This window comes from Leucoraja erinacea, chromosome 19 (genome assembly GCF_028641065.1).
Source record: "Leucoraja erinacea ecotype New England chromosome 19, Leri_hhj_1, whole genome shotgun sequence".
In the NCBI taxonomy this organism is placed as follows: Eukaryota; Metazoa; Chordata; class Chondrichthyes; order Rajiformes; family Rajidae; genus Leucoraja; species Leucoraja erinaceus.
In genome coordinates this window covers 21,291,357-21,313,205 of record NC_073395.1, presented here as the reverse complement: position 1 = coordinate 21,313,205, position 21,849 = coordinate 21,291,357, and the positions used below count along the sequence as shown (strand labels likewise).

The 21,849-nt window shown below is 45.2% G+C and overlaps 1 protein-coding gene across 1 annotated transcript in view; it reads right to left on the bottom strand.

Annotated features, from left to right (window-relative positions):
- Positions 1–558: 558 nt before the first annotated feature.
- tmtc3 (transmembrane O-mannosyltransferase targeting cadherins 3) overlaps positions 559–21,849 on the bottom strand; it is a 47,307-nt gene continuing 26,016 nt past the window's right edge. The window contains exons 9-14 of the mRNA XM_055650603.1: positions 14,672–14,792; positions 13,647–13,758; positions 12,260–12,363; positions 9,296–9,465; positions 5,004–5,230; positions 559–4,295 (exon numbers count right to left, since the gene is read on the bottom strand). Coding sequence (XP_055506578.1) covers positions 3,472–4,295; positions 5,004–5,230; positions 9,296–9,465; positions 12,260–12,363; positions 13,647–13,758; positions 14,672–14,792 — 1,558 coding nt within the window. The 3' untranslated portion in view covers positions 559–3,471. The remainder of the gene's footprint in view (positions 4,296–5,003; positions 5,231–9,295; positions 9,466–12,259; positions 12,364–13,646; positions 13,759–14,671; positions 14,793–21,849) is intronic.

Here is a 21,849-nt window from a genome sequence, read left to right as displayed (position 1 = left end):
AGCTTGGATTCAGCCGCGGGACTTACCATCACCCAACATCGAAAGCCTGGATCGCCTCAACGCAGAGGGAGAACAAGCAAGGAAGAGATAAGACTTTAAGACTTTTGACCTTCCATCACAGTGAGGAGGTGCCTGGAGATTCACTGTGATGGATGTTTGTGTTAAACTATGTTCATTGTGTGTTCTGTTACTTTATTTTCTGTCATGACTGCATGGTACGCAATTTTGTTCAAACTAAATGTTTGAATGACAATAAAGGAAACTCTAAACTAGGGGTGCTGTCTGTTGTACGTTCTCCCTGTGACCGCGTGAGTTTTTTCCAGGTGCTCCCGGTTTCCTCCCACATTCCAAAGACGTAGTTTGCAGGTTAATTGGCTTCTGTAAATTGTAAATTATCCCTAGTGTTATTACCCCTAGGAGGTTAGTGCTAGTGTACGGGGAGATCGCTGGTCGGCGTGGTCTCGATGGGCAGAAGGGCCTGTTTCCACGCTGCATCTCTAAAGTCTAAAGTCTTTTGAACATTGTTCCCTTTGAAGAGAAACTGACACAAAGTCACAATACTCCAAAATTCAAACTTTATTTGCATTCAAGACAAAAAAAAAGGTTATCCACTTAATTGGAGAAGTTATAACACTCATTAGTCTAAAAAAAACAGATATTAAGAATTTTAAGCCTCGATAAAAAGGGCAGATTTCTAGTTTGGGATTTGATTGGATAACAACCTGCTCAATTCCCCACAATTGAAATGTCAAAATGGAACCACACAGAATAAGTTTGTATTGCCGTTCAGTAGCAGATGTTTTGACATTATCTCATTCATGAACAATACCTGGGCCTCTTGGTTACATAAAACCAAATGACCTAAATTGCCACCATGGTATATTGTTTACAGCACATCAATCTGACTCAAACATAGAAAACAAGCAAAAATAAAGGTTTGTGGAATACTAAACTCAAGATAATGCATTAATGAATATACGATTGGTTTCAATATATGTTTCAGTGCATGAATTGATGCGAAATAAATGAAGTGTTTAGGTATAGGTACAACAAAGGATGACACAGTAAGAGCATTGCTTTGAAGTCTTCTGCTGACGTGTAACATGCAACTTAGGAGTGGTTTACATTTAGCAGAGATGTCTTCGCTGCAATCTTCCTCAGAAAGGCAAAGCAAATCAGTTTTGTTCACTGCCCAGTACCTGATGGCAGTGAACATATTACTCAGCTACATCGTACACAAGTGGTTGTGGATAGGTGCCACAGACCCTACTGCTATTTCAGTCCAAGGTGATAATGCTGCTCAGGCAATAGTGACAGTCTTCAAAACTTTCACCCTTTTTAAACAGTCAAAGGCTCCCAGAATTGACAAAAGGGCAGATGACAAGTTTGTCAGGCAGTATCTCTAGATAAAAAGGATGGGTGACGTTTCGGGTCGAGACCCTTCTTCAGACCCAAACCAACCCAAAATGTCACTCATCCCTTTCCTCCATAGATGCTGCCTGACCCGCTGAGTTACTCCAGCACTTTGTGTCTATCTTTGGTATAAACCAGCATCTGCAGCTCCTTCCCACACAGATGACAAGCTAGCTTAGTTTAGTTTAGAGATACAGCGCAGAAACAGGTCCTTTAGCCCTCCGAGTCCGCGCCGACCATAGACCCCTGTACACTAGGACTATCCGACACCCTAGGGACAATTTACAATTTTACCAAAGCCAATTAACCTACATCCTTGGAGTGTGGGAGGAAGCCGGAGCACCTGGGGAAAACTCATGCGGTCACAGGGAGAACGTACAAACCCTGTGCAGACAGCACCCGTAGTCAGGATCGAACTCGGGTCTCTAGCGCTGTAAGGCAGCAACTCTACTACTGCGCCACCATGCTGCCCTTGCTATTTGTACTTTAAGTAAACGGAGCTCCTCAGACCACGGTGCATTTTGGTGAGACTATCCCGATAACCATTCTTGCGATCAATAGCTCGCACCGCCTGTCACCAAGATTGCCCTCTCTCCCTCTGAGAGATTCCGAACCAGGTCGTGGATGTCTTTCTCACATCTGATTCCCGAGCACTGAGGCCCCAGTGTAGTCTCCGACTGGTCCATGCACAGTGAGCTTGGTCATTGGGAGATTTAGTTTAGTTTAGCTTAGAGATACAGTAGGGAAACAGGCCTTCAGCCCACCGAGTTAGTGCTGAGCACCGACCACCCTATACACCAGCATTAACCTACACACACTAGGGACAATTTACAATCTTTACCAAAGCCAATTAACCTACAAATCTGCACGTCTTTAGAGTGTGGGAAAACCCACGCGGTCATGGGGAGAACGTGCAAACGCCATACAGACAACACCCATAGTCAGTATCAAACCTGGGTCTCTGGCGCTGTAAGGCAGCAGCTCCGCCATTGCTGGTGTTCAGTCTGGTGGAGTAGGGATTGGGAGGAATTTTCCTCAGGTCTCTAGCTCCGTCTACAAATATTCACGTTGCCACATGGTCTCCAAACAACAACCACAAAGAAGAGTCGCCTGCAGACGTGTTCACTGCCTCAGCCCAGATTCACCAAGACACTTGCAAGAGTTTCAACATCTCCCCGAACGAAACCCCGCTCACCTCACACAGCTGGAATCCAACTCACAAATCCGTAGGTCCGATGCAGGGAATCATTCACAGGACCAAACAGCTGGGGGTGGGACGAATCATCTAGGAAGCTTTTGATCTATGGGATTGTGCGCAGATCTGCTGCATCACGGGTGGATCTGCGTGATCGTGGGCAGATTTACTGGATCACAAGGTGATCTACTAGATTGCGAGTGGCACTACTATTAGACCCCGAGTGGAATTACCAGATCCCTAGTGGATCTGCCAGATCATGAGCGGACCTGACAGATCACGGGTGGATCCAGCAGATCCCGATTGGTTCTAAGGGATCAGTGGTTCTACTAGATTGTGAGTTGATCTACTAGATTGTGAGTGGGTCCACTGGAACACGGGTGGATTAATTGGATCACAAGCAAAACTACTAGACCCCGGGCTGATCTACTAGATCGAGGATGGATCCAGTGGATCGCGCATGGATCTACTGGCTCGTGCGCTGATCTACTGGATCATTAACTAATCTACTGGGTTTTTTCCAAGAATGACAAGCAAACCCTCTGTTTCTGGGACAGTCCTGACATGCACCTTGTTTCCTTCGAAGCCACTCTTTACAAGTCTTACACCATTTCTCGAAACAAAGGATTGTTTCTTCTGGATCACGAAGGCAGCTCGAGGTAGGAGTCTTTAAAGTTCTGTTAAATTAAACTCGCATTTACGTATACGATTGTTTTTTTATCAGTATTACGATTCCTATTCAAGTTATTTTGCATAAAATGATCTTCCCTGCATAGCGGAAAACAAACTATTGTTGCCACAATAATAAGTCAATTTTAAAAGGACAGTGATCATACACAAACCAGGATCGTACGATTTTCTTGCTACTCAACGTTCAAAATGCGTTCGATCTCTTCCAATCGCTTTAAGGCCGCAGCGCGCTTCTTTTCAATTTCTTTTATCTCTTTATTGGACTTTTTTTTTGTCTGTTTGTGGAGCTCGTTTGGGGATGGCTTCGAGTCACTTGTTAGCTCTGTGTGGGGTTCAGTGGCGTCTGCTCTTCCTGGACCTTTCTTCTGCTCACTGTGGTGTCCCTTCATGTTCTTGGTGGGGGGTTCCTGCCCCAGTGGGCTCGTCTGGCCATTCGATGTTGGCTGGGGTAAGGGGCTACTGTTGCTCTGCGCTGCCAGCTTGTTGCGGACGATGCTCAGGTGGCGGTGAATATATTCCTCGTCCGGTGCCAAGGCCAAGGTCTCTGACAGACAAAGCTCAGCCTTCGCCAGGTCCTTCTCCTCAAAGTATACCACGCACAAGTTGTGCTTGCCCTGAATGTTGGTGGGGTCAATCTCCAGGATCCTCTCAAAGCACCACTTGGCTCCCTTGATATCTTTCATCCGGTTCATCAGAATGTCCCCTTTTAAGATGAGCCCCTTGATGTGTTCAGGGTGGTGATGTAGCAGCTCTGTGAGGACAGGGAGAGCTTCCAGCTCCATCCCCGTCTGCGAGTACAACAGAGCCAGGTTGAACAGCGCGCTGCGGAATCCAGGCTGCACCTCGATGGACTTCCGCATCCAGGCTTCAGCCTCGACGTTCTGCTTGTTGTCCATGGCGAGCATTCCCAGGTTGAAGTACCCGTTGGCATCCTGCGGCTCCATTTCCACATAGCTTAAAAAACGCTTCTTGGCCTCTGGCCTTAGGCTGGCCTCGCCTGTAACAAAACACAGATAAGGCAAGTGTTACAGACAGCTCAACATCTCTCATAGAACCACCCAACACAGGCCTTTTGGCTGACAATGTCTATGCCAAACATGATGCCAAGACAATCACTTAATTACATGCACTTAATCCATATCATCCGCCTGCAGATTTAGACTTTAGAGATACTGCATGGAAATAGGCCCTCTGCCAGAACGCCACAAAATTGCCCAAGGAGCAAGGTTGAAAGTAACCATAAACCTACGCTCTGAAGAAAGGATCCAATTAAAAACGTCACCTATCCATGTTCTCCAGAGATGCTGCCTGACCCGCTGAGTTACTCTAGCGCTTTGTGTCTTCTTTTTGTGCAAACCAGTATCTGCAGTTCCTTGTATCTCCATCAACTTACAAATGGACTTTACATGGACTAACTTTGGGGCGGCACAGTGGCACAGCGGTAGAGTTGCTACCTTATAGTGCCAGAGACCCGGGTTCGATCCTGACTACGGGTGCTGTCTGTACGGAGTTTTTTTACATTCCCTCTGTGACCACGTGGGTTTTCTCCAGGTGCTCCAGTGTCCTCTAAAAAGGTGCGGGTTTGTAGGTTAATTGGCTTTGCTAAAAATTATATATTGTCCCTAGTGTGTAGGATAGTGTACGGAGTGATCGGTGGTCGGTGGAGACTCGACGGAACAAGTTTACGATGTACTGGCTTACTTACCCGATTCTTGCATCAGTAGACCAGAGTTAAACAATGCCAACTTGTGAGTTGAACTGATTTCTAGAGCCTGGTTGAAATGCTTCAATGCTTCGGAGGGGTCTTTTAGCTCAATGTAAACAATTGCCAAGTTGTACCAGAGGTCAGCGTTGGTCCGGTCCAGTTCCAGGGCCCTTGTGTAGGCGTCCCTGGCCTCCAGAGGTCTGTCCATCTTCAGAAGGAGCTCCCCCCTGAGAATTAGAGCACAGACACTTTAGTTTAGTTTACTTTTACGTGTAGCGAGGTACAGAGAAAAGATTTTGTTGCGTGCTAACTAGTCAGTGGAAAGATCATACGTGATTACAATCATGCCACCCGCATTGTATAGATACAGGATAAATGGAATAACGTGAATCACGTTTAGTGTAAGAGACTTTAGAGATACAGCATGGAAACAGGTCCTTCGGCCTCCGAATCTGCACCAACTTGCGATCCCTGTGCAATTGCACTATCCTACACACTGGGGACAATGTACAATTTTACCGAAGCCAATTATCCTACAAACCTGCACATCTTTGGAGTGTGAGAGGGAACCAGAGTACCCAGGGAAAACCCACGCAGTCACATGTACACACTCCGCACAGATAGTACCCATAGTCAGGATCGAACCCGGGTCTCTGGTGCTGTGAGGTAGCATCTCTACCCGCACCACCTGTGAGCTGCCCATGCAGCACCCAGTCAGACCAAGGAATGCAGAAACAAAGCATTCACTTTTCATGCTGTTCTGTATGCAGGATATTTCGCTAGAATTTAGAAGATTGAGGGGGGATCTTATAGAAACTTACACAATTCTTAAGGGGTTGGACAGGCTAGATGCAGGAAGATTGTTCCCGATGTTGGGGAAGTCCAGAACAAGGGGTCACAGTTTAAGGATAAGGGGGAAATCTTTTAGGACCGAGATGAGGAAAACATTTTTCACACAGAGAGTGGTGAATCTCTGGAATTCTCTGCCACAGAGATAGTTGAGGCCAGTTCATTGGCTATATTTAAGAGGGAGTTGGATGTGGCCCTTGTGGCTAAAGGGATCAGGGGGTATGGAGAGAAGGCAGGTACAGGATACTGAGTTGGATGATCAGCCATGATCATATTGAATGGCGGTGCAGGCTCGAAGGGCCGAGTGGCCAACTCCTGCACCTATTTTCTATGTTTCTATTTGCTGATTATCTGGCCTTTCAACTTTAGTGTCCCATTTAGCATTGGAAAAGACAAACGCAGATGCTGAAAATCTGAAATAAAAACAAAGAATGCTAGAAACACACAACAGGTCATAGACATTCAGGATTCAAGAGAGTTTATTGTCATGTGTCCCAGATAGGACAATGACATTTGTGCTTTGTTTCAGCACAACAGAATATAGTAGGCATAAATACGGAACAGATCAGTGTGTTCATATACCATTCTATATATACACACATGGATTAATAAACAGATAAAGTGGAAATAAACAGATAATGGGCTATTAATGTTCAGAGTTTTGTTTGAGTTCAGTTTAATAGCCCCATGGCTGTGGGGAAAGCAGCTATTCCTGAACCTGGATGTTGCAGATTTCAGGCTCCTGTACCTTCTCCCTGAAGGCAGCGGAGAGATGAGTGTGTGGCCAGGATGGTGTGGGTTCTTGATGATGCTGCCAGCCTATTTGAGGCAGCGACTGCGATAGATCCCCTCGATGGTAGGGAGGTCAGAGCCGATGATGGACTGGGCAGTGTTTGGAATGGACCAGGAGAAATCTTCAGAGATGTGCACGCCCAGGAATTTGAAGCTCTTGACCCTTTCCACCATCGACCTATTGATATAAACGGTACTGTGGGTCCCCATCCTACCCCTTCCAAACTGCACAATCAGTTCCTTGGTTTTGCTGGTGTTGAGGGCCAGGTTATTGTGCTGGCACCATTTGGTCAGTCGGTCGATCTCTCTTCTATACTCTGACTCGTCCCCATCAGTGATACGTCCCACAACACTGGTGTCGTCAGCGAACTTGATGATGGAGTTCGCACTATGACTGGCTAGGCAGTCGTGAGTATAGAGCGAGTACAGCAGGGGGCTGAGCAGGCAGCCTTGAGGTGCCCTCGTGCTGATTGTTATCGAGGCTGACACAGGTCCTTCAGCCCAACCCGTCCATGCTGACCAAGGGAAAAGGACAGATAATAATATCCGAAGATAGACACAAAGCACTGGGGTAACTCAGCGGGTCAGGCAGCATCTCTGGAGAAAAAGAATAGGTGATGTTTTGGGTCGGGATCCTTCTTCAGACTGTGTAGTAGAGGGGAGGGAACTGGATTTAAGAAACAAAGCAGGGGTGGCAACAGATGACCAAGGAAGGGTGGAGCCCATAATGGCCTATTGTTGGCTGGGGAAGAGGTGATAACGAAGGGATACAAGGATACAAACAGTGAAACTACTAATGCGACTAGGTTGGGGGATGAGGGGAGAGAGTGAAAGCAGGGGTCCCTTGCAAATTAGAGAAATCTAACATTCATACCGCTGGGTTGTAAGCTGAAACGTTGACCTCAGTTCACTTCCCACAGATGACGCCTGATCTGACGAGTATTTCCCGCATTTTCTGTTTTTGATTTAGATTTCCAGCATCTGCAGTGGATTTGTTATCATTTATCCTACATTCTCTATCATTTACCCTCACCTTTAAACCTGTTTCACACAGTTGTAGAGAGTTAACCATCCAGCAATGCCCACACCTTGAACAATTCACAGACTGGTATTTCAGGTTTCATTCATCTCTCGCCTACATTTCCTCCACACGCACCTTTATCCCTTTCTATCATCACTGTCACTTCTATCTTATAATCTCTTCCGCTCACCGCAGACTCACCCATTCATTTCATTTGTCTCGACCCGAATGAAACAGTCCCTGTACCCTGCACGCCCACCCTTTCATTAAATATAGTTGCTCTTTAATCCAATTTTCCACATGGCAGTACACCAAAGTGTGGCAGGTGATAGGTGAACACAGGCAAGAGACAAGGGGCGTTGGGCAGGTATTTGGGTAAGTTGAACCTAAAGATCAAAAACAAGGGTATGACCATATAGCACAACTGTTCTTTCAAGTGGTGGCACAAGACTGCAGATGCTAGAATCCTGAGCAAAAATCAAAGTGCTAATCAAACTCAACAATCATGGAGGGAAATGACAGATGACATTTTGGGAGTGGACCCTTCTTCAGACTGATGTAGTGGGTGAAGCAAATTGGAAAAGAGAGCTAGGGGTGGGGTAAAGCCTTGCAAGTGATAGATGGATATCAGAACTAAGTGCTGGAGGAAGACAGCAAGCCAGCGTGTCAGTTAAAGTGACCAGCAACCGGGAGCTCCAGCAGGCCTTGGCGGACAGAGAACGACTGCTTGTTGTGAAGGGGACGAAACCAAACATTTAGCCAAAGAATTGCTCGCCGCCCGCCAAGGCCAGCTGGAGCTCTTGGTTGCTAGCCACTCTCGCCACTGATGCTGCCTTACACACTGACCTCCCCCAGCTTGTACAACGCATTGTCTCCAAGGCCTCCAGGATCATCAACTCCCCCCTCCCCTCAATCCATTCCATTTATCTCCAACGTACCTCAAAACGGGCAAAAAAGATCATCTCGGACCACTCCCATCCAGCAAATCACCTTTTTCAGTCTCTCCCTTCAGGGAGGCGCCTCAGGTCACTTGCTACTAAAACCACCCGCTTTAAAAACAGTTTCTTCCCCTCAGCAATAAGAACTCTTAATTCCGTCCAATAATCAGACAATAATATGACTTTTGATGTATACAGTGTCTTGTCTATGGTCTTTGTTTGTTCTTTTGCACTATGTATTGTTGGTGAGATTTGTGATTTGTGATGTGGTATGGATGCACTTTATTACGGTGATCTGTGTTATTAGTGGTATGTAACTAAAGCAGTGTACCATCATGTACCGAACCCAAATACCACCAACCCTGGTTGCGTGGCAAATAAAGATTCTATTCTATTCTATTCTATTCTTGTTTTTGACCATTTTTTCAAAGGCTGGCACTGGAGGTATAGACTTCTTTGGACCTTATACTTCAGAGATACAAGGCCGCAACATGCCCTTCAGCCCACTGAGTCTGTGCCGACCAACAATCACCCCGTACACTAGCACTATCTTACACACTGGGGACAATTTACAATTTTACCGAAGCCAATTAACCAACATATCTGTACGGCTTTAGAGCGTGGGATGAAACCAGAGCACCCGGCTGCGTCACTGTGCCACCTCACAATGTTAAATTACTGTGATTTGATACCTGTTGATGTAGGCCTGTTTAAAGTCTGGTCTCATGCTGATTGCCTGCCGATATAACTGGTCAGCCTCCTCCAAGCGAGATTCATTCCCTCGAATCAGATTTGCCAGGTTAATGTAAACGTTCAGATGATTGGGTGCGACACGCGCTGCGTACTTCTTTCCTGGTATAATCTTTCTCAAAAGAGAAAAGACAAACAAATTTGAATGTCAATCTCGGATGAGTTCCACAAAATGCAGTACAGAATAATCTTTGGACTTTAGAGACACAACGAGGAAACAACTCCTTCGGCTCACCGAGTCCATGCCGACCAGCGATCATCCCCTTACACTACCACGATCCTAAACACTTGGGGCAATTTACAATTTTACCAAAGCTAATCAAGCCCATTAACCTACAAATCTGCACGTCTTTGGAGTGCGGGAGGAAACCGGAACACTCGGAGAAAACACCCGCGGTCACAGGGAGAATGTATAAGCTCCGTACAGACCCATAGTCAAGATAGAACCCGGACCTCTGGTGCTCCAAGGCAGCAACTCTACTGCTGCATCACTGTGCCGCCCTCGAATCGTTGGCACAATTCGATATTTTGGTGGAATATGTACATGTTCTTGATCAGTATTCATAAAAAAAGGAACACAGCTTTTGGGCATGTCTCCAATTACCTCAATACACATACTAATTTCCCAGTACAGACGGCATGGTGGCACAACTGGTAGAGCAGCTGTCCCACAGCGCCAGAGACTTGATTGCGATCCTGACCTTGGTTGCTGTCAGAGCGGAGTTTGCACGTTCTCCCTGTGACTGCGTGGGTTTCACTTGAGTGCTCCGGTTTCCTCCCACATCTCAAAGACATGAAGGTTGGTAGGTTAATTGGCCTCGGTAAATTGCCCTTTATGTGTAGAGAGTGGACGAGAAAGTGGGATAACTTAGAATTAGTGTAAACAGGTGATCGATGGTTGGTGTGGACCCGGTGGGCTGAAGTGCCTGTTTCCATGCTGTATCTCTGGACAAAGTTCCCTGTCCACAGAGATGTGCATCCACATATCAAAGCAAATGTTCCCTCACCTGTTGCAATCATGTCAACATTTCATACACAGCAACAAACATCATAACCAGGGTAGGCAGTCAGAACCTTGTTCCTCACGGTAGAAATATCAACGATGAGGGGGCATAGGTTTCAAGTGAGAGGGGGTGAAGTTTAAAGATGTGTGGGGCAAGTTTTTTTTACACACACATACACACACACACAGTTGTGGGTGCCTGGGGTAGTGGTGGATGCAGATACGAAAGAGGCTTTTAGATAGGCATGTGGATATGCAGGGAGTGGTGGGATATGGATCATGTGCAGGCAGACGAGATTAGTTTAACTTGGCACCATGTTTGGCGTGGCCATTGTGGACCAAAAGGCCTATTCCTGGGCTGTTCTATGTTAATTATGTTTCTGCAACTTTGTAAAGCTTAATTGTATTTAGAAGGAATACAATAATAAGGAAATGGCTGAGACAATGTCATTCTATTATTTAGGAAGGGTGGGATGGAGAAACCCAGCAATAACAAACACTAAAGTAAAAATCTGTCATTATTACAAATAGCAGCTAAACAATAAAAAAACATTTGCTAATCGGAAAAATCCAATGTGACTTTAGTCATGTGATTTTTCTTTAATCCACTGCAATATTTTGGAGAGTTCATTAAGTTTCATGGGGAGTGACTGTTTATTATTAATGAAATCTTCACAATGCGATTTTTGACTTTGGTCTACTGAGCCCACGTCAACCACCGATCAGCCGTTCATACTAGTTCTATGTTATCCCACTTTCTCTTTATCTCCCTACACACTACGGACAATTTACAGAGGGCCTATTAACCTACAAAACCATTCGTCTTTGGGATGTGGGAGGAAGCCAGTGCACCCAGAGAAAACACACGCGGTCACAGGGAGAATGTGCAAACTCCACACAGACAGTTTCCGAGGTCAGGATTGAAACAAGGTCTTTGGCGCCGCACCACGGTGCCACATGAGAGATATCCAATATCTGGATTTTTCTGATCTGGATCTGACTGAACCCTAGTTTAGTTTATTATCATCACATTTACTGAGGTCCAGTTGGCATACTATCCAGTCAAAGAAAAGACTATATCTGATTACAATCAAACTGTCCACAGTGCACAGATACAGGATAAAGGGTACAACATTTAGTGCAAGACAAATCCATATAAAAGATAGTTCAAAGGTCTCCAATGAGGTAGATGGGAGGGCAGGACTGCACTGGCAGAAACCTACAATTCCAAACGGCCTAGAGTATTTCATTGTCCGTGCAGTGAGAAGGGGTCAATCGTGGTGAGAAGATCACCTGGTGTGCTGCGGCCCCAAACAGCATGGTTGGCTCACCCACCGCAGAACGGGGAACCTGCCCGCGGAGGGAAGAGGCGAGCTCGGCCCAGGCTCAACCCTGAAGACTACGAGTGGGAGAGGAGGGTGGAGGGGGTTGGCGACAGTGGTGGACGCTGGACAAAAGTCCTGGTAACAAGAACAGGGGGATTTACCTTCTGCACCCTCATGGTTGGCTGCGGGAGCAGTTTTGGCTACTTAAACTGAGTAAAAGGGAAGGGCCAGGTTGCAGAGTTAATGCCAACTCTAATAAAAGGGAGAGTGCATTTAATGTCTTGCTGACCGCAAGCTCCTAACTTTCAACCAAAGATCATTTAAGAAAGGCTTTGTGACACCTGGTAATCATTAAACCGATTACTCATTACACAACGAATCATATAAAAACTGAAAAGCATCATACTGCGGAAATGAGTCACAGTTACAGGATTAGAGACAATAAACCAAAGCTGGGGGGGGATTGAGCAGAAATAAGCACACGGTATTTCTGAGGACTGGGGTGAAACCAAGAGTTTCTGCCTAACAAGTGCCAACTTGGCTCAGGAGCTCCCTAACTATGTAAACAGTCAAAATACCTGTGGCATGAGAGACTTTGCCAGCATGTAGGCATCTTCGGCTTCTTTGGTTTTGTTCAGGTTTTTGTACGTTCTTCCGACATTCATATGGGCACCAATATCATCTTTGTGATAAATAGATAAAACAATAATCACACTGCTACAACAACATTTTGCAGATAGACACAAAGTGCCGGAGCAAATCAATGGGTTGGGCAGCATCTCTTGGAGAACATGGATGGTGACTTTCCAGGTCGGTTGCTTCTTCAGACTGATGGGGGGGGGGGAAACGTCAGGGTCGGTAGCAGATGACCTTAGGCAGAGCAGTTCCCTGATACCCCAATTGTTGCCTGGGCCAGCCCCGATTTGCCCTTTAAGTTTAGATTAGTGATTCAGCGTGGAAACGGGCCCTTCGGCCTACTGAGTCCGTGCCGACCTGTACACTGCTTCTATCCTAAACACTAGGGACAATTTAACGAAGCCAACTAACCTACAAAACTGCACGTCTTTGAAATGTGGGAGAAAAACGGAGCACCCGGAGAAAACCCAAGCGGTCACAGGGAGAACGTACAAACTCCATACAGACAGCACCCGTCGTCAGGATCGAAAAAGAGTCTGGTGCTGAAAGACAGCAACTCTACCGCTGCGCCACTGAGCCATCCTGTTCGTTTCTTCCTTCCAGATTTGCCTTAAAATGAGTCTGAAGAAGGTTCTCGACCCGAAACGTCGCCAGCATCTCCATGCTGCCTTATCCTGAGTTTCTCCAGCATTTTATGTCTATAGAGTCAGAGTCATACAGCTTGGAAACAGGCCCTTCGGCCCAATTTGCCCACCCGGACCAACATGTGTCATCTGCACGTTCCACCTGCCTGTGTTATCCCTCTAAACCTGTCCTATACATGAATCTCTGTCTATCATTGGTATAAACCAGCTTCAGCAGTTCCTTTTTATTACCAACATTTTGCGGGCATTTACACTTTTCCAACCTCCAACCAGGATGACTGGGTGCTCCAAGCTCGCACATTAAATTCAAGCAACTTACCGCAGATACAAATCCACTATAATTTGGGACAGAAACACAAACACCTAGAAACATGTGCAAAAGCATGACTGACAGCAGGCAATTATACAGTTCCCAAAGGGGTAAAAAAAAGTTAATTGTGGAGTGAATAAATTATTTTAGAGCACCAATTTGGAACCAGTTTTCCTGGGGCAGATTTGGCAGCACAACATAAGTAGATCGCGTTGCTAATCTCTCTATCTCTCTCTAACAGTGTGAAAGTAGACATACCTAACATGTCAAATGATCTCTCAATAGTGATGACTCAATTATTTATTCCTTATGTCTGCCAACAACCGCACAAGGAAACCGCAAAAGCCATCTGCACCTGTACGAAGAATGTGTTACCTGGTTGAACTCTTGTGGCTTGAATGAAGTACTTCAAAGCCTTCCCATAGTTGTGCTCATTTTCCAAAGCATGTCCCACATTATTCCAGAGTTTTGCGTTATTTTTATTGACCTTCAATTAAAAAAAATATTCAAGATTGTCGACATTTGGCACACTGGCCTTCACTCAAGCCATTGTGTATAGAGCATGGACATAAAGTGCTGGAGTAACTCAGCGGGTCAGGCAACATTTCTGGGGAAAAAGGATAGATGACGTTTTGGGTTGGGTCCTTCCTCTCCATAAACGTTGCCTGCCCCACTGAGTTACTCCAGCAATTTCTGTCTATCTATTGTATAAATCAGCATCTGCAATTCTTTGATTTTACATTGTGTATAGAGACTGGGTTATTATGTTGCAATTGTGCAAGACCTTAATGAGGCTTGGAGTATTATGTTCAGTTTTGGTCACCCAGCATCATGGAAGATGTCATTAAGTTGGATAGAGCGCAGAGAAGATGTACGAGGATGTTGCCAAAAGGGCCTGGGATCCTGAGGTATAGGGACAAGTTGGATAGGCTCAGACTTTATTCCTTGGAGCGCAGAAATCTGAGCGGTGATCTTATAGAGGTGTATAAAACCATGAGGTGAATAGGAAAGGTGAATGCACAGAGTCATTTTCCCCACGGTTGGGGAATCGATTATTAGGGAAAGGGAATGACTAAACAAAAGGTTGAGGGGCAGCTTTCTTGACACAGTATATGGAACAAGCTACAGAAGAAATGGTGGAGGCAGGTACAATAACAATATGGATAAGAAGGGTCGAGAAGGATATGGGCTATACACACACACACACATATGGGACTAGATCAAATAGGCACTTGCTCAGCACGAGCGAGTTGGGCCAAAGGCCGAATGACTGTAAAGTTTGGCTTTACGACAGCACTTTGGCAGTTAGAAAATAAAAATCCCAGTTTTAAATGATTGAATTAAATTTCTGAACCAAGATTTTCTTCCCAATTGCCATTACTAATAAAATTTCATGGTACCTTCAGACCAGACATGAAGAGTGTGTATTCAGACTCCCAATCCCAATTTCGGTATATTGTTTTACTGGTGTGGGCAATGAGTAGAATCGTCAGACCAATCCAAGCCAGCTTCTTTAGGTATCTGAAAGAAAAATGAAACTTGTCAATGAACTGGCAAAATGCGCAGAATATTAGTTCTTACTACAAGGAGGCACAGTGACGCAGTGGTAGATTTGCAGCCTTACAGCTCTGGAGACCCAGGTTCGATCCCGAGTACAGATGCTGTCTGCACGGAGTTTGCACGTTCTCCCTGTGACCCGAGTGGGTTTTCGTCAGTTCTCTGGTTTCCTCCCACATTCCAATTACATGCAGGTTTGTAGGTTAATTGGCATCTGTAAATAGTCCCTAGTGTGCCCGACAAAACTAGTGTGTAGGTGATTGTGGTTGCCGCAGACCCGGTGGGCCAAACTAAATCTAAAACCACTACAAATAATACGCAGTACTTGACCCAAATTGCTTAAATAATTATAGAGCACTCATGAAAACACGAGTGGGAATCAATTGTCGTCTATGTAAAACAGCCTAGGGCAATGTCATGTGATACAGCATTGGAGAGGGCTTCAGGTACCTTGCTGTTACTAAGCGTTCACTCGGTCATTCGATTGTCTCTCAATTGTCCAGGAAATTTTGGCATATGCAAAATGGCTGCCTCGCTTCCCACAGTACAATGCCACAAAGCAATTTGCTGTTTGTGAGATGCATTGGGAATCCTGATGTCTTAAGGGGCCTCAAAGAAATGCAATCTGGGCTTTTTTTTTTTTACTGGTGACTGAAATGCCTGTGCAAAATGATTTTACCCAGCCCCAGTGCTGGAGTCACTCAGTCAGTCAGGCAGCATCTCTGGAGAACATGAGGTTGGGGTCCTTCTTCAGATTGAATCAGTTGGTGTGTTCTTGTACACAGCCTAGTCAGAGCCTAATGATATAAATTATTCTGATACCATAATAAACACCATGTCGTGCACTGGGTTTCCTTTCTCTTTTCGCACTGGCTGCTGTAGTCGTGTATGGTTTGATCTGACTGTATAGCATGCAAAACAAACTCTTTTTCACCATATCTCACTACGCATAAGGACAGCGCGGTTGCGCAGCTGGTAGAGCTGCTGCCTCACATCACCAGGAACCCAGGCTCAATCTTGAGCTCGAATTTGGCACGTTCTCCAGACAAGAGGAAATAAATGTGTGCAGTACAGCACAGGTGATTTGGAGCACTGTGAATAATTGAGGTCAATAGTGTAAATAAATTTAAGGGAAAGTTGGATAAACACTGGGAGAAAGGTGTGGTGGGATGTATTAATGGAATTGGATGAAGCAGGAGACTTTTGGCAGACATAAACCAGAGCATGGACTAATCCCCCTGTCCCACTTAGGAAACCTGAACGGAAACCTCTGGTGACTTTGCACCCACCCAAGGTTTCCGTGCGGTTCCCGGAGGTTTTTGTCAGTCTCCCTACCTGCTTCCACTACCTGCAACCTCCGGCAACCACCTGCAACCTCCGGAACCCCACGGAAACCTTGGGTGGGGCGCAAAGTCTCCAGAGGTTTCCGTTCAGGTTTCCTAAGTGGGACAGGGGCATTCTATATTTAAGAGGGAGTTAGATGTGGCCCTTGTGGCTAAAGGGATCAGGGGGTATAGAGAGAAGGCAGGTACAGGATACCGAGTTGGATGATCAGCCATGATCATATTGAATGGCGGTGCAGGCTCGAAGGGCCGAATGGCCTACTCCTGCACCTATTTTCTATGTTTCTATAAAGATAGATGGACAAACATAATTGCATTAGCTAATGCATTAGCAGAAGTATTCCAAGCATAATTCTGCACCTGGGCCACCAGATTTTATGAAAACCATTGTATTTACTTTAAAGTCCTTAATGTTAATAATCAACAACAAATAAATTGGAAGCGTTTCCCAAATTTCCATTTAACGCAAATTCAAAGCACCACTACAAAGCCTGCTTCAATACATCAGCTTTTCAGGGCCATTACAGATGGACAACATATGGGATACAAAATAAAAATGTTTATTCTCCAAATCAATCAACAATGTAATCTGTTGCTGATTTGTTTGCACATGCACCAGCAAAGTCACTGTTCCGTTCACAGTCATAGAGCATGGAAATAGGCCCTTCGGCCCTACTCGTCCATGCCGGCCAAGATGCCCCATCTAAATTTGTCCCATTTGCTGTGTTTGGCCCATATCCGTCGATACCTTTTCCAATCCATGTACTTGTGCAAGTGTCTTTTAAATGCTGTTACAGTACCTGCCTCAACTACCTCCTCTGGCAGCTCGTTCCAATACCCACCGCCCTCTGAGTGAAAACATTGCCTCTCAGGTTCCTATTAAATCTTTCCCTTCTCACCTTAAACCTATGTTCTCTGACCTTTCCTCAGTTATAGATACAGATGGTAGGTACGTTGAAAAAAATAGAGAAACATGGAAGAGCTAAAGGGAAAAAAAACTTCAATCAAGCCAATTTAGTTCTACTGCCCCATTTAAAATTCATTTTGGACATTTCTTATCTATGGCTCCATCTGTAGAAGTAGGGCCTCGTTTTTTTTAACAGGAAACTGGAGTAAATAAGCTTAAAGAAATGAACAAGAGAAAAAAAAATAGTAATAGAAATGAGTTGGACTGACACCATTTTTAAGTATCTGCACCTCACGTCTGTGAAAGAGTTCGCTCTGAGATGGTGGATGTGCTGGTTAGGAATTTCAAAAAATTCACAGCTTTCACAACAGTCCACAGAGATTACAGGTAGCAAATGTAATCACACCACTTTAAACGGGTGAGAGAGCCACCAGGAAACTACACACCTGATATCAAAACAACAAAGGTACACAAGTTGCTGAAGCTCATTTTAAAGAAGTGATAACAAGTTGCTTGATAATAATGATGTGATTAAGCTAAATCAACATGGATTTCCAAAAGGTAAATTACATTTGACTAATTTGATTGTGATGCATTTAGACTTTAAGATCTCCGTTAAGGTTCTCACTGCCGCAGACGGCTGTGGAGGCCAAGTCAATGGGTATTTATAAAGAAAAGATTGACAGGTTCTTGATTAGGAAGGGTGTCAAAAGTTATGAGGAGAAGACAGGAGAATGGGGTTGAGAGGGAAAGATCGATCAGTCCTGATTGAATGGCAGAGTAGACACAATGGGCTGAATGACTAATTCAGCCCATTAGGCACTCATATTTCTGCATGAAAGGTGCTGAGGAACTTAAACCCATCGAGTCCATTCAGGATTCCAGCAGGGCATTCTCATCATCCTCCTCTATCCCATAGTCGGCCTGCAACCTCCCTTCTTTCACACCGCAATCATTGTCCCCTGGTTTGTTCAACCGCCTGTGTATGCTAGCAGGTAGTTTACAGGACTACATAACCTGGCTTCAGCATGCAAGTTGAAACTACAGCACCTGAGGAGACCCACGTGATGACAGGAAGCATATGCAAACTCCACACTCCTAGGGTAAGGGAGTCTAAAACTAGAGGGCAGAGATTGAAGGCGAGAGGGGATTCATAGGAGACCCGTATGGTGGGTATCTGCAACAAACTGTCAGAGGAGGTAGTTGAGGCAGGTCTATAACAAAATGTGGAGGAAAGAACTGCAGATGCTGGTTTAAATCGAAGATAGACGCAAAATGCTGGAGTAATTCAGTGGGACAGGCAGCATCTCTGGAGAGAAGGAATGGGTAATGTTTCGGCTCGAGACCCTTCAGTCTGAAGAAGTTGAGACACTTCTTCAATATAAAGAAGGGTCTCGACCTGAATCGTCACCCATTCCTTCTTTCCAGAGATGCTGCCTGTCCCACTGGGTTACTCCAGCATTTTCTGTCTACCAGGTCTATAACAATATCTGAAAGGCATTTGGCCAGGTACATGGATAGGAAAACTTTTGAAGGATATGGGACAAATGGACAGAAGGGCAACTTGGTCAGCTTACGCGTGTTGGGCTGAAGGGCCTGTTACACTGCTGTATACTTCCATAAAGACAGTACCCAAGGTCAGGATCAGGTTGCATGACTGGAGATGTGAGGCAGCAATGCTTATAGCTGTGCCACCATGTTTTCCTAGTTGTGGCTTGGCATCAAATTGCCTCTGGGAATGCTGCGAGGTGTTTTGGCCCAATTTAGAAAGTTCACCAAAAAAAATAGAAATAAATAAAAATAAACTCTGCACGCTAGCTGTAGTGCTGCCAGCAGTCCTCGGGAACTGCCAGGAAGGCCTCCACTCCTATAAGCAATCAGCCATTTACAGGTCACCTCTTGTACTGAATGTGAACAATGGGACTCTCATTCCAAAAGGATGACAGCCTTACGGTGGCATATTGGAGAAACAGGCCCTTCAGCGCATTATATCCGTCCTCGCCCTCAAATAGCTACACAGGTCCTCCCCAGGTTTCGACAGGATTCTGTTCCTGAGGAGCTGAACAGTTCGCAAGTGGGAAATAAACAAAATGAGTGCGTGGGAGAGATTAGTTGAAACAGTGGTGCAGGGAAGAACAGCAGACTATTGTTTACACCAAAGATATACATAAAATGCTGGGGTAACTCAGCCGGTCAGGCAGCATCTCTGAGAATAGGAATAGGTGACATTTCAGGTCAACACTCTTCTTCAGACTGAGAGTTGGGGGTGGGGTGGGGTGGGGTGGGGAATGAAATTAGAGGTATGAAAAGGTTCAGAACAAATCATAGCCAGCACCGATGACCAAGGGAAAGTGGAGCTCACAATGGTCCATTGTTGGCTGTGGAAGAGGTGATAATGAAGGGATGTATGGATGCGAACAGTGAAACTAGCAAGGACTAGAGAGGGGGAGGAACAGAGAGAGAGAGAGAGAGTACACGGACTGAGCGGAGGTGTTCCGCGAAACAATGACTGAGCCTAGGTGCAGAGGCAACCGCAGAACCAGCGGTGACAGGAGAGCCCAGCTGGCATGGGGCGATAGTGTATTCGGTGTTCGGAGTTTTGTCTCCTTATGCGAGGAAGAATGCTCTTGCGCTGGACTGCTGAGTAGAAGGGTCACCTGACTCGTTCTTGAGAAGGCAGGACTGATGTATAAAGCAGCTAGGCGAGCGTGCGGATCAAGTGCAGCCTGCGGCAGCTGCATGGTGCAGCGGTGTAAGGTGCCAACAGGATCACGCTGGGGTAGGTGAACCCCTACTTCAAGCCATCAGGACACCAGGCCTTACAATGAGAAAATAATGAATTGCCCATCTACTTGAACAGCCTTTACAGAGACATGGAAGTTGAAGGATGGCACCAGAACATAGTAACTCTTTGCATGCTGTTCCAGAAGAGGATCTATTGTACTCAAGTATAGTGTCATTTATCTGGATAGCCTACAGAACAAGTATTTTACTGCATCTTTGCACATGTGACAATAAATTAACTAGAGCCTGGGTCAATTAGGGTTATATTCATTGGAGTTTAGAAGAATGAGTGTGGATAGCTTGAAAACCTACGGTATTCTAAAAGAACTACATAGCTTAGAGATACAGCATGGAAACAGGCCCTTTAACCCATCGAGTCAACGATGACCATCGATCATCCATTCACACTCCTCAGTTATCCCACTTTCGCGTCCACTCCCTACACATTAAGGGAAATTTACTCACAAACCCGCACATCCATGGAATGTGGGAGGAGACTGGAGCACCCGGAGGAAACCCACGTGGTCACAGGGAGAATGTGCAAACTCCACACAGACAGCACCTGATGTCAGGGCCGAACCCGGTTCTCTGGTGCTGCAAGGGCACTGGAGGAGACGGGACACACTAAATACAGGAAGAATGTTCTAGAAGGAAGATGGGGAGGCAAGGAGAGGGATCACATGGATATGGGGCAGGCTATTGAAGAGTGAAATGAGAACAAAATGTTTCCCCCAAGAGTAATGAACCTGTGTAATTATCTACCAAATATCAAATTATTAAATACATCCAAGGAAGAATTAGAGATGTTCTTGGGGATAAAGGGATCTGGAATTTTCTCCTCCCCAAATATTCAGTGAATTAAAAAAAAAAAAATAATTTCTATCTGCTTTCTACTCTGAGCCAAGAATGCTGCTGAGAATGGATTAAGGTTTGAAGGAAACGAGATGCTCCTCAATTCTTCGATCATAATGATCTTGCAAATAAAAAAAATCTGGCATGCCATTATTACCAGTCAGTATTTTCAGAAGAATATTTGAGGAGGGAAATTAAGCTGAGTCACATCCTGAGATTTTGGCCAAGAGATTCACAATGGACAATCGTGGTGCTATTTTGTAAAGCAGGATGGAAGGATCCCATAAAAATGTATTTATGCTGTTTACTTGACAACCAGCAAAATTACCCAAAGAACTTGGCAATAACCACATTTGGAAATGTAGTACGTTTATTTCATTATAAACTATGAGTCCGTGCAGCCAAATCATACATCAGCAATGTGATAATAACAGATCACCAATTTCTTTTTCCCCCAGTGATGTTATCTGGTGGATAAACTAAGGCGACACAGTGGTGCAGCTGGTAGTACCGTTGCCTCACAGCATCAGAGACACGGTTCAATCCTGACCTCAGGTGCTGTCTGTGTGGAGTTTGCACATTCTCCATGTGACTGTATGGGTTTCATCCGGGTGCTCTGGTTTCCTGCCACATCCCAAAGAGATGCGGGTTTGCAGGTTAATTGGCCTCTGTAAAATTGCTCCCTAGTGTGTAGGGTGGGGATAAGAAAGTGGGATAAGAAAACTAGTGTAAACGGATGATCGATGTGGACTCTGCGGGCTGAAGGGCCCGTTTCCATGCTGTATGTCTAAACTAAACATTGTCCGCATTGTAAGTAGTGAGGAAGGTTCTCCAAGATTTTGATTGAATGAAAAGTGGGTAGAGCACAGGATTAATCTCAACACAGTTTGGGGTGATGCATTTTTAGAAGTCAAATAGCGGTTGAACATTGTAAAATGGCAGGGCACTCGGGAATGTTAATTAACAGAAAGACCAAAGGGTCTGAGTCCATAATTCCCCAAAAGTGGCAAGTCAAGGAGATGAAGTGGTGGAGATAGAATATGGCACACTTCCATTATAGGTCTGGGCATAGATTACAACTTTACAAAATACAGGTTAGGCTGCAATTGGACCAGTGTGCATAGTTCTGGTTGAA